This window comes from Bombus terrestris, chromosome 4 (genome assembly GCF_910591885.1).
Source record: "Bombus terrestris chromosome 4, iyBomTerr1.2, whole genome shotgun sequence".
In the NCBI taxonomy this organism is placed as follows: Eukaryota; Metazoa; Arthropoda; class Insecta; order Hymenoptera; family Apidae; genus Bombus; species Bombus terrestris.
In genome coordinates this window covers 14,587,516-14,613,922 of record NC_063272.1, presented here as the reverse complement: position 1 = coordinate 14,613,922, position 26,407 = coordinate 14,587,516, and the positions used below count along the sequence as shown (strand labels likewise).

The window sequence follows — 26,407 nt, the reverse complement described above, 5'->3', positions numbered from 1 at the left end:
CGACGGATCAACCCTCGCGATGGGGCTGGATTCTCTACCTTTCAACCCCGGCCCACGAGAAGCATGGTCGACCGCCACGACCGTCCAGGGACCGATTCTTCCCACGCACAATTTACAGTTTCACATTTTATTCCCATCGCGCGTTCGACAACTCGTGGATGGTCGGCGAAGGATAAACTCGTTTCATTCTCGCCGATCATCTTTCTGCTCATGGCACAAGGATGTCGTTGGACGTTGTTCTTCGTGGATCGAGAATGTCCGAATTCGAATGGTCGTTCGTTGTATTATGACGATTTGTGTGGCGGTTGACAATGTTCTTGTTCGATTTTTATGAATAGCTTCTTTGAGGTGATCTTTTGCGAATATTGTTGCGATTTTGTACGTTTTCGATTGAAAGGAAGATATATCAATTTGTAGGAACGAGAGAACGATTAACAGTTTATTTCGAAAATCTTACAATTCTGTCACTGTATGTCTGTTCGTGGACGAATCTCGTGAAAGACTGACTACTTCGCTGACACATTCGTTGCTTTCAAAATACAGCCGCCCGTTTCTGTTGCAGTAGAATGTGAGGATTTGATAGAAGTGTCTTTATTTTAAGTAATTTATTCGAATTATTTTATCTTAACACGCTATCCTCTCATTTCTTTTTCAAGCAAGATTAACATTTATATAAAATTTACTTAATATTCCTAAGAATATTTCTCCTGTTTTTGATTTCTATCCTTCGTTATAAGAAGACTACCGTATTTTACGAAGATTTTAAGAAGTGATTTGAATTTGTTAAAGATCTTTGTATTTTGTGAAAGATTTAAGGCGATGTTTTTGGAATCTAATTTAAAAATTATCGATTGGAATCGATTGTTGCAGGTTCATAGATGCGGAGGATTTCAAGGATCAACTAGGCGTTAGGTGATTTCGTATAAAAAACCAGGGAGCCATGGTCACCTCGATTAATTCTTTATCGATTCGATGCGGCGCGAGGAGAGGCACAGCAAAAACCTCTTCACCATGGGGATGCAAACGACCAGATGGATGATCGACGAAGAAATCGACGGTTTTTGTTACGAATCGAACCTTTTCGTAGCGACATGCCGAGTAATTTGAAAGTAGGTGTTAAATATATTTATCACGCTTCTAACAACGCTTAAAATTCCTCAGCTTCGCGATTGATCCGACCAAATTATATCCTATAAACCTTTTGCTATTCTTTCAGTTTATTCGATCAGTCTAATAAATAGAACGTTAAAAATTCAACTTATCGTCAACACTTTTCACGGAAACTACATCGATATCCGATTTAACGCTAAAATTCGGTTTTAATCCTAATAATTTACGATGCACAACTTGCTGTAGAGAGTATGAATTCCAATTAAGACAACGTAATGAGACAAAAGTCATTATTCTCTAAGTATGTGTATAACTTCACTATCACGTACGTAAAGTTCACTCGTGTTTCTCAATTTTATCAAAATGTTGAAAAATGTATTGCTAATTTACTGAATGATTCTAAATCGATAGCTAAATACTGTATAAGGAGAAAAGACCTTGAGAACCACTGGTGGTTCCGGTTTATTAATTTCGTAAAAACTGTCGGACGCACGTTCACCGCCTTTTTCATGATTTAATTAGCATCGGTGGGGGCCGGCCACCTGGTCGAGGGGGACCACCATGGGACTCTTCGGGCCCAGGACGTAACCTCGGCGTCTAACGACGTGGAACACTCCTGTTCTTCGGCGAGAGAGCGCCGGTCGCGGTTCCGTAACGCGTTAAATTTATCGGCGAGCAACTTTCTTCCCCGTCTCATTATTCACGTAAATCGATCTCTCTATCTCGATCGCTTCGACCAACGAATAACGCACCGTGTAATAAGTTCCTTCGATGGTATCGTTTGCTTTCTACGATGTCGAAACAAGTTTCAATACCAATTGACCCCCGTCCCTCCCCCCCATTTACTTAATTTCCACATTTTTGTCTTTGCAATCTCCATCTACCTAAATTTACGATTTCTTCTTTTATCAAGACATCTACGTAATTGTAATTATTGGCACCGGTGGAGATATCTTGTCGGAAAAAATGTCATCGTCTAATTTTTCCATCTTTGAACGGAACTCTAAGTCTTAAATTTCAATATGCTCATTACAGATCTACATTTTTGAGGAAGAATAGACAGCATGGAATAGTCCCGCGATTCGTTTTCGTTATTTAACTTTGTTTTCTGAGAAAGCTATGGAATAGTCAAGAACAGAATTGTTGTCGATTAAGGAGAGCTAGCCAGTGAGTTTGGCGATGAATCGGGTTCTCCATGTCTTTCACACATTCTCGCTTGTCAGGTGGGCGGGACGGATCGGTAATTAGTGTGAAGAAATTGTGGCTTCGAGGGTGACGAAGCAAGCACGAGTTCCTACCACGTGAACAAGTCTGCCGAGACGGTCCCAGACTTCTTGCCGTTCTCCCAACTTTGTTGTTTTAATCGAACGGAATTGGTTAATACCCCGCCTTCATCCTTCTCCTCTCCCTTGTTCTCCTATCTATTTTTTACTCTGTACGATTTTCTGAGCCTCTGCACCATCGTATTTCATTGTATAAAAGATCATTAGGGAATTACGTAAAATTGGTGAACGATATTGATGATTAATCGCGGAATCTATCAACTTTTAAGCAATGCTTGATCCTACGCAGAGAACGGACAGAAATTTTCTGTTCTTGTAGAATTTTTTGGAAAATTCGAAGCGGAAATTTCGTATCTTTGAAATATCGGAACAGAAATTTTCCAATTTTCGGAAGTAGAAAATATTTAGTAGCTCCTTGTCTGTAGAAATTAGAAAACCTTGAAATTCCCATTACAACGGAGCAATTATTGCTGCAAATTGAATGCAACTTTATTCCGCTGCCCGATATGTTCTATATTCGTGAGAAGAAAATCAGTAGAATTTAAAGAAGATGAAAATCTTCTGTGCCTAGAGCGGTTGATTTTACGGCGATTTATCAAGCGTAACAATTTGCGAAGGGGCGTAAGCAAATTGGACGTCATCGTTGAACGATAAACGGGATTCACGTCGAAATCGTGTCGCTATTAATAACGCTAGGAGGTAACGCCAGTACTCGTTTAATTTTCCCGGCAATTATTCAGATGACTGTGTGAATAATTACTTGCTATTCGGCCCGTTTGCCGCGCTAAGTGGGCTGGCCGATCGTTATCTTAATCGAGCCGACCGTTTGATTAACCGTTGATTATTCAATTAAGGAAAAATATTTCGTCATGGTCAATTGAACCGGCGTGCAGGTATAATAAAGCAGAATGTGGAACAGCACGGTCGACTTGTAAATCAATTAGCCGTCGTTCATTGTTGTTACCGAGCCACTCTATTACTCCAAAGACAATACAGCTGGTTACTATGAGAATTAGCTCGTTTGCGATCCTAAGTTCGTTTTCCTTCCTAAGTTTGTATTATTTTTCTTCATTCAACAAAGGAGATATCGCCATTTGAAAATCCATAGATTACGAAATATATTTGCTCTGAAGTTTATGGAAATTGAATATATTTTTTTGACGAATATTTCCTTTAACTTCGTTGATCGGCGACTTCCAAGGATTTCCAAGGCGATTGTTCATTGAAAGTGGAAAGTTGTCCCACTGTGAACGCAGAATTTATATTGAGATTAAAGTAACTTACCACAGTCGAAAATCCTAAGAATTTCTTATAAAAGTTTAATAACTCTCAAGTTAAGAATGTAACATAATAAATCAGATGGAACGATAATTGCAGAATTCTCGTGACACTAGTGTTTCGTTACAGGAAAAGTGCAATGACGGATTTCGAATTTGCATTTATTCATGGATCGAGTTCCACTGGACGTTTCCAGGGATCGATGGATGCAGAATCGAGTCGAAGAATGCTGCGGAGTAAGAAGAAGAGGAGCAACGGAACGCGGAAAATAGGTGGGACGAGCGGAGAAACAAATCGTAATGACCGAGGGTAAGAAGTTTGATGAATATTGATCTTGGAATACCAGTTCTGATCCGGCTATCCGTGTTACACGCTTTTTCCAGCTACGGAGAAGGGTACAGTTACGGGGAAATATTCCCACGACGAGCGGAGACTCGTTCGACTTCTCAACCGTGTTCGATCTAATTTCTGATCGATACGGATTCAGAGATTCGACGACCATTTTGCGAAGACGTGATACCCGGAGAACACATGTAGATGCTGTGAAACGTGTCCCACGCGTTCAGCGTTGGATTTGATACGAGGAACGGTGAGAAAATGCTTCTGTCGATTTGACAATGACTTTCGAGTTACAATGCTTGTCTAAAGTTCGAAAATTGAGAGTAAAAATGAGAATATGGTACGGACAGCTTGAAATTGAAAAATTCGAAGAATATAGAGAACGTGGTAATAAAGACTATATTCCTTCTGGTTTCCTAAAGTAGAATGGTAACTGAACAAATTGTTTCAAATGATTTATATTTAAATGATCGGTATTGTGAGAATTATGAAGGTTAAGAATTAAGAGAGCGGGAATAGTTATTGGTATGTATTTATAACGTAACCAACTGCGTGGGCGGTCGCTGCCCTACGATCGTAACTAATCGATTGCTGGACAAGATTAAAATACGTTGTAATTCAATTTTTACCGGTCCACCACTGCCGATCTAATCGATCTCTTCCGCCACGCTTCGCTGAGTATTTTAGTCAATTACTAGAGGCTACTGTGTAAAATATGGCGGCACGAGACGCGTCAAAGACGCTGTAAACCGTAATTTCTCGACAAACTTGCTCTCGACAAAGAAGAGAGCTATGAGAAATTAGTTAGCACATTTCTATCACTTTTTAATACACTTCGTATTAAGATCTAGTATATCGCTTTTTAATACGATAAATTTGTCTTCTAGGACCAGGAAGAAGAGATAATTCAATTAACATCGAGGAACGGATTTTAAAGGTATCGAAAGGCAGGTTTTCTTTATTTTATTTAGAACGAAAAAAATTCCAGTTAACGTGAAAACTTTATTTCCACTGCGTCCCTTGAAAATCGTTAAGAAACACCACTATATCTTTCGGCTCCTTGTTAAATTACAGAGGACAATGTCTAAATCGCCACTATTGTCGCATTTCCTGTAAGATTATGACCCGAACGGTCTTACAAGAATCTGTTTACGCGACGATCACACAAATAGCCACCGATTCTCACCGATTACGACACCATGAAGCAGTCAGTAACTGCATCCGGAAGTCGGTGATGGTGGAAGAATAATACAGCGAACCAATATTCGAAGAACCATCGTTACAACTACAATTCCAGAAAATGTTACGAGATGAACAATTTTCAGTGGAAAAATGTCGCTGTAGGAGAAAAGGTATATACATCTCTGTATTCAATGGAAGCAAATATTCGAAATTTCACAATCTTCTTGCTACTCACGAATGAAATAAGAGAAAATTATAGTTAAAAAATTTAAAAGTGTCGCGTTGGTAAAATAACTACAATTTTTCTGTAAATACACGTTTAGAGATCTTAGGTTCTCGAAATATTATTACCAAAGTTAAAGCATTCTTCGAACATTTCGAAGCAACAGTGAAACTGAGATATAAAGATTCGAGGACAGCAGGATTGCAACATATAAAAAGTTTCCCTCGCGTTGTTTAACCTCGATGCAACAACGTCTGGGCCATGATGGCTACCGCAAGAAGTGGAAGAAGGACCCAGAGATTCGAAGAGGATCGCAATTTCCATCGGACTGCCTCGTAAATCCCAATATTATTCTGAAAAACGCCACAATAAAGTAACGCCGCGGCGGGGCGAGGTTAGTTAACGCCGGGAACTGGTTTTCGTCCGATCGTTTCAGCCATTAACGATAAACAACTTGCATTCCCGTGGAAATCGGTGAAATACACGCTCGCGAGCGGCCTACACGCTCCGCTAATAGGAAAGCGATTTATGTCCTAGCGCCTTCGTCGTATTTATTATCGCGTCGATACCGTCGTATTTATTAGATTATTTTCGCGAGATATTTCTTCTCGCGAGGATCGCACCGCGGGTATGTACGCTTGGTAATAAGTTAATTAGGGCCGAGTGATTAATAGGGACGATCTCGTCCGTGTAAATTAGATGTCTGATAGTCCCATAGTTGATTTCAAGCATCGTTGCTATTTTCTATATTTTCCGTGCAACGTGCTTTCTCTTTAACTCCTTCACTCCAGATGTAAAATTATTTTTGCCACTAGTTAAAAATATATTCTTATTTTGGAACTATTCCGAAGTGTATTATATATAGTAAGATAGTAATATACGGAATGTATAATATAACAGTAATACATTTCATATGAAATAAAATATTCGTCCAATTTTCAACGAAACATCCTGTCTATAATTTAACATTCTTACATCGTGGAATGATTAATCGCATAGAGGAGCTGGGTTCTGTTTCTCGTTGATAGTTTAAGTATTCCTACGAAGTCTCGTTCTGTCAGCAACATTCGATACTCGGTGGATAAACGATATTACATTAGCGAGCTACGCAAACATTTGTCAATATTTCGGCTACAGTGACGCGTGTTCCGCTTCCCGTTCCTCACCGTTCTTCGTTGTTTACTCGAGGTTGTCTTGACGCACAGGTCACATCTTCGTGACGCGCTCTTCGATCAGTAAAACACCCTCCCCCGATCATCGTTCGAGGGTCGTCCAAGCTGACAGTGTATTTTACAGAGCAATGTAACTATAACTAAATGTATAGCATTATTTTCTGAATATCAAATAATCGACAAATTATAATCATTTCAGGTAACGTTCCATATACTCTGGATATCATCATGAAGGGAACATTAATCAATTCACGAGGAATAATGGAATTGGAATGATTGCGTGGGCGATATTAGGTGTCCACCATTAGAGAAGGAACGTTTACATTTGCCGAGTAGTAAGCAGTAATAAATATTTGTCGTCTGACTGTCGATCGGGACCAGTATGCGACACATGGCCTCACGTCTACTGTCGTTCCAGCTGTAAGTGCTCTCTCGCACGTTACACCGCCATACCTTGCATTCATCGTTTCAGGATTGTACCAGGTATTAAACATGGACACGGTGGTGCCTTGAATCGTAATGAAATATCTCGGTGTCCCAGAAACATGAATCAGGACACTGTATGCATTAGACGTCCAAGTTAGTAGCCATGCAATCTACACTTTTTCTCTTCACCTTCGGTATTTATACTTCCATCCATAAATCATGAAACGCTTGCTAATTTTATAAACGTGAGTTTTTAATCTATTTTCGATGTAAATTAGTATCTTTGAATAAAATTTTCGAGACATAGTATGATTCAATATACGTTTTATGATATACGCAGGTAATAAGTTTCAACTTCATTCTGCGATTTTAATATTTGCATATCTCCATCTTAACTGACTGTGTGTTTCGTTACTTATGGACGGAGTACAGTGACTTACGAAGGTATTTGAAATTTCATTATCACTGTAAGGAGACACGACTGTCATGACTATATTGGCCAAGTTTAAGAGCCATCTGAAACTGTATGTATATCACACACAAAGATTCATAAAACATTTCTACAAGTGTTGGAATACTTTCTCTAGCTACTGTATACATATATATTTGATAGTTTAGATCCAGTTTCAAATTATATCTATCCCAGCTTTCCAAATTCCAAGTTTCAAATTCTATCATTTTATCTATTGACTTTTTATTATGGATAATTTTACGAATAGAAAATCAATAACGACGATCCTTTTAGGTGTCACGGAAAGCGTAACCAACCGTCGAATCGATTTCAAGCGTTCTACGACAAAAGGACCAATTTAGAGCGATTCCGTGGATCTATCGGACCACCGCGTTGAGCAACTCTCACGGCTCCATCGCGTGGAACAAGAAGCCGGAAAGTCGCGGAGCTAGGCGGCCGTCATTGATCTCCTGTTAGAATCGAATCACTTCGATGTAACAAGATAAATAGTCAGCGGGAAACCTTGGATCCGAGGGCGCGGATCGCGTAGTCATGCTGACTGTTCGATATCTGTCGGTTGCTGGCGCGAGTTCCTCCGACGCGACTAGGAAGGCGGTTCAACGCGTGAGCGCGAGGTATCGAAGCTGCGACTGTGTATACCGGACAACTTGACAGCACATGGCTGCCAATTTTCTCTGCACGCCGAGAGGAAACGCGTGACACTGCTTCAGAGCACCTCGTAGACGCGAGTTTGACACGAGCTTTGGAAAACTACCATACTCTTTATGTAGCTTTCATGGGATGGCCCATGATCGTAGAATCGTTGGCTCTTCTTTGGAATGTGATCTTTTAAAGTTTCGCAATATCTTTTTTACGTTGTTCATATAAAGGTTTCGCACAGGTTTCCGTATGATTTTTCTCGCCTTTTACTTGTTCAGGTTATTTGTTCTATTTGTTACGATTTGTAAAAGTATTTGTTATATCTCGTATTTTCGAAAGATTGTAATTTTTACATCGTATGTATATAGATTTTATAACTTAGGGTTCGTAATCGATTAATCGAAAATTCTTTCGAAATTTTTAATCAGGTTGAAAATCTCAGACCAAAAGATGAGAAGTCCTTTCCGATCTTTCCTCTTTACGTTTCTTCATGGTTTTACGTAACTTGAGGCAGTCAGGTACGGAGTTAGGTTTCCCCCGGTGAGTATCCGGGTTTAATGCTTCCGTTCCGGCGTGGATATTCCAAGTTTTCGATCAGCACGAGCTGATCGGCTTTTTGCCGCGACTGCTTTTTGCGCGATCATCGTCACCTTCGTCACGGCCACGCCCGGGCACGTGAGGCCATGAACACGGTGTTACAGGTGTTTGCCCATCCTCAGGCCTCGAATTCTTTTATGCCCTTTCGGCTCTCGGTCTATTAACGCTTGCAGCCTAGCAGCACAACTTTTCCCAACGCCAACGGGTGACTCATGTTTTATTTAATTCCCCTCTCGCCGCGCAAATTCCTCGTCGTCGTTTCACTTCGTTCTTTCTTTACTTCCCCAGGACTTTGGCTGCCTCCGTCTAGCAGCTCTTCTTACGCTTCCTGCTTTTTCTCCATCAACCTCATTGTTGTGTGCTGTTTTTTTTTCCTTTCTTTTTGGATCCGTCTTAGTTCGTTTTGGTCCGCGGCGTCGTCAAAAGTCTGCCAGGCGCTCTTCTGATTCGTGAGTTCGCTCGCTGTTTTTAGTGGCAACGATCCTGTCACGATTTTAAACGCAACAATGGTGGAAGGAATGCTTTGAGTATTGTTTCGTCAAGCAGAAATCTCGCAGTTTCGTAGACCGATGTTTTGCGAAATTTTACGCGATAGACGATTGCACGAACGCGGTGCAGGGAGTCATTAAACTTCTATTTTCTTCCCAAACATCTTTATTAACTAAGAGTCTCTGAGAACTTTCTTCTTTCAATTATTTTAGCTTAACAACCTCAGGGAGAGGCGAGTTCATTAAGGAAGATAATTATGGTTCTATCTTTCTAAAACGAATAATGCAAATATCGTGTGGTCATTAGGAGTTAAAAGTAGGATTTCACGATAATATGTATCTTTCTCTTTTTGCAATCATGCTTGAATTACACTACAATTTCGCGCCTATTCTTAAAAAGAGCAGATCTTTCGTGTCAAATAGCGACACATTTTCTTCGAACTAAAAAAATTTGTTACAAACAGAAAGAATACATTATAATATTGCACGTGGTGTACATACGATGCGTTTCACGTATCTTCTTGCATTCAGAAAACAACAATCACGAAAACGATGAAAATGACGACGACGACGACGACGTCGACGCACGACGGGATTCTAGTTGATAAAAAGTGGCTAGTAAAACAAGCGAAGTGTGATCGGTTATGTCAAAAGGGTGTGGGGACAGGGTCGATCGAAGGGGTGGTCAATGGGGATTGGTGAGCAGCTCGTCTGCTCGGTGAACCGTGGATTAAGATAAACCCTTCATCGGTTTCTTGTCGAACGATTCTTCCTCCTGTACGTTTCTGCGCCGCGAATGGTCGAAGATAGGCGCTGGCTTAAAGTACTTCCCGTCATTCCGCTGGAAATTATTTAACGTCCGGTATCGTGGCGTCATCGTTCACCACTCGAAAACGTCCGGTAAAAGTGGCCAAACAGTCTGGCTATTCGATGAAATTAAATATATACGCGATTATTATCCACTTTCTACGTTTGAAAATTTATCTAATTTCTCCTCGCCGCTCGTCACGCCTTAATTTCATTACGAATTTCACCGCGACTCGTAGAAACGAAATTTTCTCGAACAGATAAACTCCCGGCGATTATTCAGGTTAACCGAAGATATCTTTAAAAAGATATCGAAGTTGATCGCCGTAGAGATGAATTGCCGGATATCTGTTTGGAGATATAATTGCTTGCAGGATTAAAATATCTGCATAGCGAATTTCTGTAATTGGATTTTTTGCAAACAGGAACCATAATGGCGGTACCATAATGACGCCTACAACTTTCAAGCAATCAATCCTATTATCATTGAAACATATCGTGTATTCTAATTCCACAAGTTGTAAAAAATAAAACAGGCAAGGCAAAAACATCGATGAAAATTCAAATTCTACGAACTACATAGTTCTTGAGGGATTTTCGAATCCCAAGGATGCCTTCCTGGCACGTACCAAATTCCAAGGTCTTTAATCTTCTCTCCATTCATGCAAATTCGGCGTAACGCGAGAGGAACGTGGCGGGCCAGCGCCTCGGGCGAGATTCTCTCGTTGCGGGAACGCGGATAGAAAAAATAATGTGGGACAGCGGACGCGTTCCAGTATGCGGTTCTGTGCGACCTCGCGCGTTTATGCGCGGCGCGGCGCGGCGCAATGGGAACGGCCCGAAGGAACCGGCGCTGAACGGTCGCCGCGAGACAATGAGAAACCAATCCGCGTGCTCACCGCCTTACGAGAGGATGAAAGAATGCCACGGAACCGGCCGTAAATCCACCTCCCTCGAGTGCGTTCGCCGGCGTGAAATTAAGAGAGCAATGGCGAGGAGAGACGAGCCACCGACGCAGCTTCTGCCGTCGATATCCAGGCAACTTCTTTTATGGAAGTAGAAGATTCTTCGTTTTATATTTAGGGAGAACGTTTCTGGAACTTTGCGAACGTTGATTTCTGATTAGGAAGGAGAACGCGAGGATCATTATCGTGAATATTGCTCGAGAAGTAGCAGGAAATTTAAGACAAATTTAAAGACTGTGTCGTAAGTTTTTTTTTTTTATGTAGAAAATATATTTGATACGAAATTACGGACTTTAATCATCAATTTCGAAAATTTAGATTTACGATTAATAAAGCAGGACGCGGGAATTTATTAAGTTGATTCAACAGAGATTTAATTCCGCCACAATCATCGAGATTTGACATTAAAAAAAAAAGAGATGTAAAAATCGTTTTGCAGGCTTCTCTTTTACCAAGCTTCTCCTTACAAGTTTCTTTTATCAATGTTTAACATGAAGTTATCTGTAATTCTTCCTAGTAACAACGTGTAACTGCTGTTCAAAGCCATGTAACGCTTGTTTATGGTAATCTGCGTTACTATCGGTGTTTTATAGGATAATCAGAACAATTTCATCTTTGTAATAACAGAAGGAAAATGTTTTTTCGCATCGCACGATCGCGGATAATTTAAACGAGATCATCTAACGTTGCCACGCGAATTCACGATAGCGCGGAACATCTTTTACGCGGCTTCTCGCGGCGTTGCGCAGCGTCGACTAATAATTTTCCCTTTAAACATTACAATTACTAATTACTCCGCGATTTCCGCCGATCTCGATGCTATCGCTGGTATTACTTCTCCTTCCCGCGGGGATAACAAACCTTTCCAGCCCTCACCGATTAACTTTGTTTGCTATTCGATAACTTGCAATCGTAGTTTGCATTTACACCCCCTTGCTTTTGAAATTTTTATCCGAATTCTGTTTTCTGACGTAGGCGCGTGAAAGTGGAGGCAGCGAAGGGTTATTTTGTTGTATCTCTTTAACAGGCGAAATTTCGTATACGTTTCACATCCGTTTGAAACTAGATTCGTGATCTTAAATACGTACAGAAGACACTGAAAGATCTCATCTCCACCTAAGATTCACAGAATTAATGGACGCCGCAGAGGAAATTTCGCGCATTATGCTTCGCATTCGAAGCTTCAAAACAAAATTTACGATCTTTAAGAGCTACAGAAGATACAGAAATCTTACACACATTGACGTTCACCTAATTTCTTCACAAGAAGCTCCCCTACCCAAGATTCTTCAACCCATAAAGTTAGCGGACGATGCAGAGGAAATGTGGCACATTATTTCCCTTCGTTTATACCTCTAAAACGAAACTCATGGTCTTTAAAACTATCGCAACTACCGAAAGCTTATACGTACCGACCATTTACTTAGTTTCTCCACGCAGACTCACGCTAATCCCGACATCCGATCTTTACCTCCACCCTATCTACGATCAGTCCACATTTCTACCATACACGAGAACTCATAATTCCCGGTATAACGTTCACTTCCTCGAGACACACATCCTCGCGTCGACCAGTAAGGGTAGTACAGATGAAGCAAAAAAGCCTGGTGCATCGGTCGGGCAGTTGGAGACGGCTGCTGGCTCGGGTTATACGTGTTTGGCGGCGGAAACAGCGGCATGATAGCCCGTTTAACCCGTCTCCAACCCCCGTGGTGCAACTTGTTTTCCCTCGTGTTCGCCTTTTCTTTTTGGCAAAGCTTCAACCCTCGTGGAGGGCAGAAGGAAACTGTGATCGAAGGGAGCGCGACGTTACGGATGGGTTTGTCGGCGTGGTTCGGGTTTTCTGCTCGCTTAAGAAACGACGTGTTTACCGGCCATCGAAGGAAGCCCATAACCTGTCCGACTGGCTGCCACCGCTTCGACAGATATACTACGAAGTCACCACGAAGCACGCACCACCACCACCGCCGGCATCGTCGTCGCCGTCGTCGTCGTCGTCGTCCACCAGCCAGAATGACGTTGGTGACACCGACGCCACCATGGACGATGGAAAAACTGTTGGTCGATCGATGGATCCGTCAAACGGATTTCGAGGCTGAGATTATTTATGGGCTCGATTGACGAGTGCAGAGTCGCGCGATTCCTTTTGGGACCGCGCGTTAAACTCGAGGTATGCGCGCAGCTTTTTCTTCGGTTCTTGATGAGAAAGGCGGAGAACGGAAGCGGCAAGCTTCGATTAGTTTTGCGGTATTATACGTGGTCATTTTGGTGGTTTTGGAAAGGTGTTTCTTTAGGAATATTTCGTACGTGTGTTCGTAACCACTTTCAGGCTTTTTGATGAGATATAACATTCATACTAACGTGCTCGTATGCTGCATCCTATTACAGATATAATCTTCCAGTAGATTTTAGTACTTTCTAACGAGATCTTCCAGCTATAAGTATACTACTTTCTTATATTATTGTTTTCCTCAAACAATCGAAATAACGCGAAATATTCGGATCTTCGCATTACTCGAGAATTACTAAATTAACAATAATAAATACAAGGTTCGTTACAGATACAATCTTGCGGTACATTCTAATATCTTTTAAGAACATTTCTATCTTCTCTATCTCGAAACACTCGTTACACGAACTTTCCAAGGAAACCATCCTTCTCTTCTCAACAAATACACCTATACGTACTAAATAATTCCACCTTTCACGCAACAATTAAATCTCGCCATCGAGAGGAGCAACCTTGACGCTACAGACCAAGAAGATGCCGGATCTATGGCGGGGCAAAAGAAACGCGCGGTTTCCACGTACCGATCACGATCGATCGATCGATTGATATTCAACGTGCATGTTAATGGGCAATTAATAGTCGCGCGGCACTCGTATCGTCGCATACGCGGCGTGCCGGCGGCGGGGGCCAGGGATGCTCTTTTCAAGCTAGACGGTTTTGTAATCTCGGTGTCTCTCCCGGCGTCTCCCGGCGTCTCATTCGTATGCGGTCGACGTGGCCGCGAACGAGCTTATAAGTAACGCAGTAATGACACAGGCTGTCATGGCGCGGAACAGTTTTCTCGGCTCCCATTGTCGTTAAGCGGCTGGCCAGAGCTGATTTATCGGCGCCGCTAGGGAAATTCCGCGCGCGGATCTCTCGCCGGATGCCTGGCTGCCTGTTCCACGTATATCTGCCTACGTGCATTAACGTTGTTTTTCATCGAACGGGATCTAGCTGAAGGATCTAAGCATCAGAGGTTCGCAAGCGTTGCACAGAATTTAGAAAAGGAGCTTCGAACAGGGTGATTTTCGAAGAATTCTTCGTCGAGGATTTTAAGAGACGAAATTGGTAGATTCGCGATGCTCGTTGAGCGCGTACGTGGATTTTCGTTCAAAGGGTCGTTCAGTTGACGCTTTTACCTATAAAATAATCGAATTAGGAATATTATTGGAGGTTTTGGAGAAGTTCTTGAGAGTTTCACGAGAAAAGTTTGGGAGAGAGCTTCGCTGACCTCTTACGCTTAGGAAGATAACCGAGATTAAATTTTTGTACAGATAATTGAATTAGGAATATCATCAAAGGTTCCGGAGGGGGTGGGTTTTGAAGATTTCGTGGTTGAGAATTTTGAGGATCTTGAGACGAAAGATAGCAAGAACGAAGAATGGTTGGACAGGTACTTTACTTAGTTTACTTATACAAGTAACGACTGAGATTACATCAACCTTTTAAAATGAAAATACGTGTTGTTAACATAAATACAGAATTCTTTTCTATATCTAATATATACATATCTGTATTTCTTTTCACTTTTTAACGATAAAGTTAGAAAAGCAGGTTTGTCGATCGACCGAGTGAGCAGATCGATAAGAGGCAATAAATCGATGCCTCGTGTTGTGAAATGAAAAAATCGCGAAATCCTATTGGAATACTTGTATGAATGTTTTATCATTGCGAAAGAAACCATGATTAAAAAAAAGCCTTAGAAACACGTTATCGAGCTGCGTTATCAGAGATTCTTGTAAAGAGGGGAACATAGGGTTTGAATAGCATATTCATATCGGTGTACTATGTGCGAGTATACACGGAGATAGGCCCATTTTTATGACTATCCAAGTGGACTATCTATCGAGCAACCGGCGTCTTAGCGTCGTCAGCGTTAAATTTAGTCGATGCACAACGAAGAGATTTCGCAAATCGATTTGCAAATATTCATTGATACACGCTTCCACGAATTATAATCGAAAGTACACAAATTGTTCGATGTTAATTAAATTCCTACCTTATAAAACTTTCCAAATTCTTGATATAGATGTTCATGAATCCAAACTTCGGAGGAACAACATTTCGACGAAGCATCGATCGAATAACACCAGAGTAGAACAAATCATTCTGATGCAACTTCTGCATCGAACATACGCTCTGTCAGTTATTAATATATTTCTAATTGATCTATAAATTAAAAGAAAAAAAATGTAAAGTGGCTAAAAAGAGGAAAAATCATAGAACAGTAAAATTACGGAATTCTATTCTTCATAAGGAAAAAGGAACGATTTTTTCAATGTAACTCATGTTCGATAAACGTATCCACCGTTTCGCGGCAACTGTTTTTACATCGAGAACAGTCTGAAACAGGAAGGGATAAATATTCCCGACAAATTATCGTTCTAGATATTACCAGAGAGATAATCGGCGAGATAAGGACGCGTGCCTACAAAACTGTCCGAAGTGTAAAACCGAGAAACGATACGACGTCCAATTAAAACTGCTCCCAACGCGCAGCCTGTTTCAATTCTTTTCTTTCTTTCCTCTCACCTCCGCTCATGTATTCTCTCTGTTCTTCGATACTAAAACGGCACCGCTCATCTGGCATCGTTAATTAATCACGAATATTTATTGCGTACTCACATGCTCATCCGCCTCGGTCTATCTCGGGAGGCAATTAGCGAAATTATTGCATGAAAAGGAGAGAAAAAATATGTGCGATTCCTCGCGAGCGCGATTCACTGGCCCGTGTTCCACGGCCGTCGTCTCGCTGAAAGCACACTCCAGACATCGACCGATCGTATCCTCGCAATAATTAGTTCATTAATGCCACATTCGTTCCTCCTATTCAATTTCCCGATTATCCGCTTGAGGTAGAGCTTCTAACTCCGCCATTCTTTCCAATCGTCGCGTACCAAGCTTCGTTTACATCGAATTAGTTATACCGTTCCTCTATGGTATTCCTGCGTTTCCTTCTCCCTTTGTATCGTTTCCTTAATTCCAATCGTGAATTATAATTTTCTGTAATCTTTTTTAAGATATCTAGGTATTTTCTAATTAAGAAATTTGCAGAGTAAAAGGAAAATTTTCGAAACATCAAATATCATCGAGCATACGTCGTTCTCATCTTCGCAATTGTGCAATTTACTCCATCTTATAAATTCCAACGTTCCGCCGCTGTGGAATTTCAATCGTCGTCAAATCTCCTGTAATTTCTATAGATCCAAATTTTTACCAAACCATCGTCAAATTTTTTCCAACATCTTCGAGTATTTCAGAGTGATTTATATTTATCTAATTTTATCTGCATATTTGTCTGTTCCCTCCTAATCTATCCATCCCAATTCTAGAATACCTAAAACCTCATCCGGAATGTTTCAATTGGAGCAGAGTTTAGAGAATAGGAGGGCAAATATCGAATACAAAATCCTTTGGAAGACGCAACCCTTCGTCTTCGATAGGAAAGATTCACGCTTGATCGTGGCTTTCGCGAGGATCGGTAGGGCTGTCGCGAGCGGAATCGTTCTTCATCGAAGTTTCGAGGTCACTAGACAGAGGCAGACCAATAGCGCGACAGACGGACAGACAGCAGGGCAAGTACACCGATAACGACAAACTGGCCCGAGAAAAACGTCGCTGAAGCGATAAATCAGGCCTATTGCATTCCTAAGATAGCGCGTTGTCTGAAAGTCATTACGCTGGCAAAAGTAATTCCCAACTAAGTAAGTAAAGCAATAAATACATAATGCATCCGGCGAGTTTCCCACACGCGTACTCGCTCGCTTAAGCGCGAGAGTGCGCGCGCGAGCGCACAGGCGGGCGACCGCGTTGCAGTCCCTCATCGCGATTCCATGAAATCATGCATCAGCGGGGACCACGCTGTGTGTCGCGGATTTATTTGCCACGCCACGCCGGATCGCGACGCGATTTCTTTTTCGCAATCGCGCGCTCGATCGTCGATCGACCAAAGAAAAGAAAAAAAAAGAACGAAACGAACGCTGCCTGATCGATGGAATCGGGAGGGTGAGGTCGGAGCAAAAGTTTTGTATTCCGATTCTGGATGCTTTTGCACGATAATTTAGCAAAATAATGATATTGGTGAATTATGTTAAGCATTGTAGCTTGTAGTTTCTTATTTTAGAATTTTACACCGGCATAGCGCGATTGCATGATTCGTAACTGTTGGAAGATTATAAAATCGCATTTGATTTATTCTTAACTTCGTTGCATTGTTACTAGATTTCTGACTCATAAAATTTTACTAATAGTATTTCTGATAGTATGCAAAGAGTCCTAGTGGTTCCTTTCCACGTAAGAATCGTTAATGTACTTCGTGAATATTGAATAATCGTATATATGTAGTTTATGAATCTGGTCGAATCAATCGTGTCATCCAAGATGACATAGCCTCATGATTAACTTGATCATAGAGAATGTTTGGAAATCGATTTTCGGATCGCTGGATTACAAATGAAACATCACGATAACATAGCGTTGGTCATCAGTAGGTTAAATTTGGATGGTCGATAATTCTCGTAGCGTGGAAGGAGGAAGCGACATTGTATGATTATACAAACAGATAGTAACAGTTTGAATGGGGAACAAAATCAAAAGCTGGGAATCTGAATTTCCCTAATTAAGAAGCCCCCGAGAGTTTCAATTAACCGATCCCTTTTTAATATTGCATGAGCGTTTCGCGAGGAAAACGTGACGTTTGCATACACACGAGGGCTCGAAATTTCAGCCACGTTTCTCACGAGAGCCCTCTCTCCCTTTTTCCTTTTCCTTTTTTTTTACGCCAGTATATTTACGCGAGTTCAAGGCACTTGGAAATCGCGTCGCGCGTCGCGTCTGACCGCTGCTAAGGAGTTTCCACTGAAATTCTCGTCCCACTGGCGTCGATGGTGGTCGGGAATGTTGGGAAAGAGGACGTTACGATGGAGGAGCCGCAATTTCTTCGGTGCCCGATTGAAATCCGCGCGCGAATTTTTTTGCCAGTTCGCCGCCAGCAACGTTCGTTGTTTGTAAAGAAGTTTCTGTACTTACGGAGAATAATTCCGATCGAATCAGTCCAATACTTTTCCAAGAGATTCTCGGTTCTTTTTAAGATTCCGCACGAGATTTCCATCTTCGTCGATGATTCCAAAGCTTTGTATTCGACGATTATCAGGGTTAAACGAAGTTCCTGGAATTAAACAGTTTTGATAAGGTTGTTCGTCGTAGCGTTGATCGAGGTGATAGTTAATTAAAATTCGATGAAACACTTAGACGCTCAACTATCGTTTCATTATCGTTGTTAGATAAACTCTGAACGTGTGATTGCACATGATTGCAGGTTGCAAATCGATAAAGTCTTTGGAGACGACGTTACACTCTTTGAGATTATCAAAGAGTTATTAAGGCTTGCAATCTAATAAGTTTCATCCTTTTAACATTCGTCCGATATCTAACGAAAGCTAAGAACAGTTTTTGATTTATAAAGTAAATATCACACAGAATATTCGAAAGCATCGAATGACGAAGCTAGAACACCAGCGAAGAATCTCGACGGACCGCTATTTCGTTCGCGAGCATACGTGAACTCCAAGCTTCGTTTTATATTTTAATTAATTAATTCGCTCGTTTGGTCTAGATCGTTTCACGAATATCGAGATAATTATTTATGAGTTTACAGACGAGCGAGCGCGGCGCACTTTTGGCTACGACTCACACGTAAGCCGACGCTTTTAATCGCGTGTATGTATATGAGACACGATAGCGTAATACAACAGCGTTATGCATCTTTCGCAGCGCTCTGATTAGTACACTGAAACCGCGGCCACCTTGCCGGCACGCTAATTACTTTGTATCAGCTTAAACTTCCTCGGTTTTCAGTGTAGTTACGTCTCATTGTAGCTTTTATTTGCCTTTTATGGGCCAATAAAGCATCCGAGCGCCGCCCCCGCTAACAAGTCTCGTAATTAGGAAATACATACGCTTTACACACGATTCTCCTGCTATGCTGATGGTCTAATTAAGCCAGACATCGTGACTATATTAAAAAACAAACATCGATGAACATCGATCGAGCCGAGATCCCAGACCGTGAATCGGCTGACGTGCACGCTTGACTTTGTTGCGATGCAATTCGCAAGTCATACGAATGTAGATGAATTTGTGAATATAAAAGGCGAGATTGCGGATTGTCGAATACGTTGATCTCGTTTGGAACTTTCGAGTTGACGTCTGATGAAACGTGAAAAATTAAAAAAAAAACGATATTCTCAATGGTGTAGTACCTGCAAGCACACGATCTTGCTATTATAAGACTGCATGTGCATAAGCACGCTATGACGGTAAATTCGATAGTTTTTTTCTTCTAATTGTCGAATTGCATGTTTGTGCATCGGATCGTTAAGGCTGTAAATTCGTTTGCATTGAATCTAGCAGTGATATTACGTTGGAAAGAGGCCACGCCACACTTATGTATGTTTGCATAAGCGATCAGAGATAAAGCAGCGACCGATCAAAGGAATGATTTTCGTTTAGTTTATCTGCTTTTATTGATATCGTGTACTTTCGATTTCTAAGAAAATGTGACGTACGTAGAATATGAAATATCACTTTAACTTCATATACGAGGATATTTTCCTTCACAGAGAAAGAAGTTATCTCCACGTATATGAAGTCATAGAAGGTTGTGTAAATGTAATTTTTGAAAGTGAAATCACGTAGCCAGGCAAAGCGAACTTCAAGGACTAGAATTAACCAAGAATATTACAATCTATGCCAGCGATTCATTTGCGATCAATTCTCCGTTGCTCCTTTGTTTCCAGATCTCCTCTCGCTTTCTTCACGCGTCTGTTTCTATTTTTCCCTACCGCGATAACGAAACGTCAGAAAGCAAGAGGGACATGGCGAGAGACAATTATCGAAGTCGCATTGATATCGGGGAAAACGAAGAGGACGATAGTGAAGTGAAGATAATAGAAATTCAGAAGCGTTGCAAGCGGTGCAAAGAAGTAGGTTCTAGGACTTCGCTCCGATTAGGTTATGATAGGGTCTATAAAAACACTGGGCTAAAATATTCTTTTGATCAACGACCGGCTCGTTGTATCGTAAGATCGCTGTTCTCTATCTGCTAATTGCATAATTCATTATATAAAAAGCAACCATTTCCAAACAGGTAGACGACGCAATGTTTTTCCATTTTCTCCTCGTTTTGCCCCTCGCGCCCTTCTCCCCCACTCTGTTCCTACGTTTTTTTCCCTCGTTCTTTTTTTCTTTCGTCTCTCGTTTTACGTAATAAAGCGTCGAGTCATTAAATCGCTCATCGCGAAGCACACCTCCTTTCGCGGGAGCACCGCCATTTCTCGCGGAAGCGCTCGCGAAATTATCTAATATCCTGCATATGCAATGTCCACGAAACCGGGGAGATCGTGGCGCGCGATTACACCGAGCGAAATCGCGTGTTAGATATGAAAATTCATCAGACTTTTCCCAACCGGGTGCAAGGTGAAAATCAAGACCGAGGTGCTCGACGAGATCGAGGACTTCTCGGCGAACGACGAGTTGGATGTCGAGGTTCCGTACGAAAGTGACTCTAGGAAGAAGATACAGGAGCCACAGGATTTTATTTACACGTTCGAGAAACGTAGGAAAGAAAGAAGAAGAAGCTTGTCTTTGGTTAAAAGAGAAATTACTTCGGACGAATACGTAGACTTCGAGGAATACATAGAGGCGTTGACTACAGGGAAAAGATTGATTTGCAGCGTCTGCAGGATAGAGTTTCCCGATGAAGCGCAGTTCAAGACGCACATGATAGGGCACAGTCATGGAAAATTGTTCCAGTGTGGTCTTTGTGCGAAGCAGTTTTCACGGTAAGATGCGAGTCGTTTAGAAGGCAAAATGATCGATTCCATTTTTTGACAATTTTTTAATCCGAGTATCAGAATAGGGAACCTATTGCACATATGTATTTCTAGAAAGGAATTTACACCAGTTATGACATCGTTATTATTACGTATCGCTTTTACAAACCTAGCGTTAACTTATATTACGTATAATATATATTAGGTTATTCGAAAAGTGTCTTTCTTTTACAGATCCGTATACAAACATGAAATCTAATCTGTTGAACGCTGTGATCTTTATTTTGATAGAACAAAATGGATCATACGTAATTCGATAGAATAATATAAAACGGAAAATGTTGTGCGTCCATTATTTCCTTATAAAACGAAAGAGACTTATCGGACATCCTAATGCATTTAAGAATATATAAATTAATTTCAGTAAAGTTCGATATAATTAATTAAATATAATTAAATTAATCGAAGGCAAAATTGGATCATATACTTGAATCCTGATAAGAAGGCTAACGAAGTTGATCAGTCGGCTTTGGCATGCCTTGCGCAGTAATATGAAGTTCTAAAGGTCGATACACTATATCCACATTTCTTATTCCAAGGTCCTCGGCTCTGAAAGATCACCTCCGGCTCCACGAGACGTTCAAAGCCTTCATGTGCAGGCACTGCAGCCTTCGATTTCAGGTATGCCAGTGTTTCCACGTTTTCTTTCCGTTGTCGAGCGTAAAAACGCTCGAGAACAGCATCGGGAACAAGATCGACACCAGTCTTTCTGCAAAACGTAATCAATTACCGCGGGGACTCGCTTCGAATTCCAGCAGAGGGATCAGCTGAGGACGCATCAGGCCGAGGTGCACTCGAACCGCAGGCCGTTCGAGTGCGGCGTGTGCAAGAAGAAGCTGCTCCATCGGCAGTCGTTGCGCGATCACAAGCTGATGCACACCAATGTGAAGCCGTTCGAGTGTTCGATCTGCAAGAAGAGGTTCCTCCGGCCGAGCAGCCTCAGGGCACACATGATCGTTCACACCGCGGACTCGCCTTTCGAGTGCGACCTTTGTCCTGCCAAGTTTAAGAGGTCCTCCGTGTTGAAAACCCACAAGTTGACGCACACCGGTATTAGAAGATTCGAGTGCGACATCTGCAAGCACCGGTTCCATTTAAAGGGCGCGTTGAAACACCATATATTGTCGCACTATGGTGAGAGTTTGGCAATTTCTCAGGTAGAATGAGTTTGGTAATTTCATAACAGGATTGCCTCAAGCTATTTCGATACTGATTTTGGACATGGGTTTAGTAAGGCAATGGTTTCGTAATAGAGATAATTTTTGTAGATTGTATCGTGATAGGAGTATGGTGTATTTTGTGTAGCTTGAGATATTATTATAATTATGCGATAAGCTTCTAAATAGATAGATGGTCTATCTTGCGAATAGACAGCAAGGACAATGAATTGCTAGATAATAGAAATACGTGTCGGGATAACTTATTCTAATTGGGTTTCCAGATAAAGAGAATCATCTCCTGAAATATAAGCAAATGTAATTTATTCTTTCAATTCCTTAAGTACGAATTCTTGTGGAACGCAAGTGTAGACAAAGTCACTATATATTTCCAACCTTGCGAGGTTAGAATTATTAAAATAACGTGACGAAGCTGATGAACACAAATTAGTCAGACAGAATCAATGTGAATATTCTCACAATTAAGTAAAATCGCGGAAGTAAGGTACGTCTGGTGGTGTGGCTAAAACTGCTTCTCCGCACGAAGACCGTCACGACCTTCTCTACCGCGGATTTTACACACTCGTATAAATTCGTGGCCGGTATTGAGACATAAAAATCGTGAGACAAGCGTGTCAGCCGCTTACGGCCTTGCGTTACAGCGATTAACCGAGGAAGGGCTGTATTAATTAGAAAATCGGGGATTACGCGCAGACTGCGCTTTTTACACGCCTGCCAATTAAACCCTTCACGTCGCAAAAGGTGATTTGATGAAGTTTCAAAGTATATGATAGACGCGTATTTAAACGGCGATAACGTTTCGGTTGTAAATGCTGGAATATGATGAGGCAGAAACTGGCCGTTTCAGGAACCGACGTGCACGCAGTTTTATTTATTCCATTCTTTCCTTTTCCTTTTGTTCAGTTTTTACGAGCACATAAACCGTGGTTCGTCAGTGTTGCAACTAATTCCGCTCAGGTTCCGATGTTTCATACGTTCTACTTGCTAAGGATTGTAAGGAATTAGGAAACAGGGTTGTGCTATGGGGAGTTTTGGAGCGAAGTTTACGATCAGGATTCGAGTGACTGGAACGACTGCAATTTGAATGAATGAAATCTACTCTTGAGATGTGTTCAACAAGAAATTGTCAAGTATTTTAAAAAGTAAAGAGTTTGAAGGGTAGGAATTTTATCTCGAGTCAAATGTTCCTGGCTATGATTAAATACAGAATTAAATGTTAAACCAAAGAAGCCTTCAATTGAATATCCCATTTATTTTGCAGGCGTGAGGCCATACAAATGCGAGGATTGTGGCAAATGTTACCGGAGGTCCTGGGGCCTGAAAGTGCACAGATATCGTCACACGGGGGTGAAACGATTCGAGTGCGACCTCTGCAAATCGCGGTTCAGCGTGAAAACGAAATTGGCCAAGCACATTTACGGTCACCTCGGCGAGAAACCGTACAAGTGCGATTATTGCGGTCGTCAGTATGGCGAACGATACCAATTGAAGGCACATAAATGCGGCAACCCGGCTAAGACGAAGATCAATCGAGCTTATTCAGATTCGATCACTCAGATCGTGTTCTTTCGTCCCAAATCGACCAGCAGTTCGTTCGATTTGGATACCAAGATTCGATGATTGTAATTATCGATCCTATATATTCGTATATATCGTAATTATGGAATAACGAAAGATATTCATTCTAGGTTTTATAGAAAATCGTTTGTAATATCGGAAGGATGTAAATTAGTTGAAAGATCTCGTTGCCGAGGAACTAAATTACTACAGACTAAATTACTTATCAATAATGCAAAGATGTATATAATAGAATGTTTATTGAATGTTCAGTTTGTTAAATACACGCCGGTTCTTAAGATCATGGATTTCATTTGTTTCGGACATATCCAACTTTCGAACGCTAAAAACTAAAACTGAGAAATTTTATAGCAACAGGAATACGCGACGGATTGAAAACGATTCAAGGAACGTAATGATTAATAATAAGGATTAAGGATAATAATGAAAATAATGAAAAAGTAGATTCGTAGGAACCGAATCTTATTCTCCTAGTTTAAAATTATTTTTAAAACTCATCGATCACGACGACTCTATTGACTAGCAAAATTCTAAACAAAACTATAACATCTCGTCGGTTTATTGCTACTGGTCGGTCACGTTTATCTGTAATGGTGGCTTCGATACACTCGCGGTATTTGGATTGTGTTTGCATGCCTGTAGATCAAACTCAATAAAGAATCAGGCTTAATAAGCACTCAGCCGCGGAACAAAAGTCCGATTAATTCCAAGCTGGATCGGCTCGATTCGGATTGCCTTCGAACGCAGCCTATCTTGAAGCTAGCACGACTTTGGTTCGTCATCAAGGTGGTCGCGTAATCATAGTGGTTGTTCATCGGTATCGTCGAGACGTGATCGAATTCGTCCGCGATGAGCACGCGGGAGTGATTCTTTAATCGAACCTACGTGGACGATCGTTCCGTTACTGTCGTCAGATGGGAACTGGTTCCGACCGGAGCCTTTGAAGATTTTATGGTGACATTTTCTTCTAATTCTATACTGGATCGCGAGTTTAATCGTTACACCTTGATGAGTGCTATTTGTAATTGAAATTTTTCTCTATGGAATTTTACAAGAGGTATGTTTTCTTTTTCGATCTCCTGGCAAATTTTCTAAGTTTTTATAATGTAACTTTGTGACTGAAATTTCATTGCAACGCCGATAGTACGCGATATAATTACGAATCAAAGATAATATCAGGAATCTATTGCACAATTGAATGGATTATTATCGGTGAAGTTTTACGAATTAACGGTACTAATAAATTCTCTTGCATAATGGTAACAAGATTCGTAATAAAACAACGGAATTCTAGAAGAAAGTTTTTTTCAATCAAAATTTTACTAATTGCCGCAAAATTGTAAAACCTGTTTGTGTAACAGAGTGTTACACTTTGTTACCTGTCAGTATACTAATAGAATTAATTGGTAAATTAATAATAATAAAGCTATGAATATATGCTTATGATCGATGAATGTTAATTTTCATCGCTCATTGATCAGAGACCTTGTGATCGTGCTGTCTAACAGTCTCAACGAAAAACTGGAAAATTCAATGCGAGAAGATTAAATCGGAGTTAACACATGTAGAAATGTTGCATTTAACAAAGACCTCGTGTCCGTGAAATCCTTGTCAAGGGTGCATTATATAATTTGATCCCGATAACGCATGGGAACCACTCGTTGGTCGGCCTCAACTGTATCTCGAGCACGTGGGCTCTGCTTGTGTCGCCGCACGTGAGAATGGTAGTTTAAGGTGCGTGGACACAGCAGGGGCTCGCATACGGTAATCCGAGAAGAACCGCCCTTTATCTGATTGCATCTGTGATTCGCGAGCCTCCCGGAGGAACCCTTTGACAATGCCGCCGAGCACGTCGCCCCCTACCTATGTTCTTCCGTCTCTATTCGTAAATTCTTCACGTGTTTCGGCCTTTTGGACCTCGAACACGCTCCCATAATTTGCATCTAATTGCCTAGACCCATGTAGCACACGGTCATGTTGCGACCACGGAAGTTACACTTACGTGAGTAGGCACTGAATCGACAAAATTGTATCGTACGATGGAGCCAAAATTTCGAAATTAATTTCAAGCCTGTTTGAAGATTATTCGTATGCCACGATCCACTGTTATTGATATCCGCGCCACTTGTCTATTTTCGAATATCGAAAAATGGAGATCTCAATTTTTTAAATATTTTTGCGCAATGTTTGCAAATTTTCGTTGTACCGTGTAACAAACTTTGTACGTAGAAACAACGTCCTTATACAACGTTTCACTATAAATATTAATAACCGCTTGGCAGTTATTTGTATGGCTTTTAAACACTGTCCATGGTTCGTGTTGCAGCCTTCTCGTAGCATTTTCGCAACGCTTCCTGCCAACTTTTCACGGTTCCATACGGCGATCTTCGGCCGCGGGATTGCGCAGATACGATAGTTGAAAGCGCATCGGGTCTGACTCACGAGGCCGGCTAGGAAGTACTGCGATTTCCACGATCGTAGAAGAAAAGAATATCCGTGGCACGAT

At 41.2% G+C, this 26,407-nt stretch overlaps 1 protein-coding gene and 1 long non-coding RNA gene across 8 annotated transcripts in view; both read left to right on the top strand.

Annotated features, from left to right (window-relative positions):
* The window catches only part of LOC125384953, a 69,574-nt gene extending 49,171 nt beyond the window's left edge, over positions 1-20,403 (top strand). For 2 of the 7 annotated variants that reach the window (XR_007223813.1, XR_007223815.1), the window contains 8 exons: positions 871-1,109; positions 3,801-3,980; positions 4,055-4,260; positions 4,898-4,947; positions 5,085-5,362; positions 6,787-7,258; positions 7,354-7,537; positions 7,759-13,757. This is a non-coding gene — a long non-coding RNA (uncharacterized LOC125384953). Of the gene's footprint in view, positions 1-870; positions 1,110-3,800; positions 3,981-4,054; positions 4,261-4,897; positions 4,948-5,084; positions 5,363-6,786; positions 7,259-7,353; positions 7,538-7,758; positions 14,647-15,282 lie in introns of those variants that run through there. The other 5 variants (XR_007223819.1, XR_007223817.1, XR_007223814.1 and 2 more) reach the window with 5 other exon arrangements.
* Positions 20,404-20,699: 296 nt separating this feature from the next.
* On the top strand, positions 20,700-24,181 carry LOC100644285 (zinc finger protein 91-like; the record flags this gene model as incomplete). Its single annotated transcript, XM_048405582.1, has 4 exons — positions 20,700-21,094; positions 21,685-21,766; positions 21,901-22,279; positions 23,585-24,181. Coding segments are annotated over 4 exons (1,215 nt in total), but the record flags the coding sequence as incomplete, so codon positions are not given.
* Between the last annotated feature and the right edge of the window lie 2,226 nt (positions 24,182-26,407).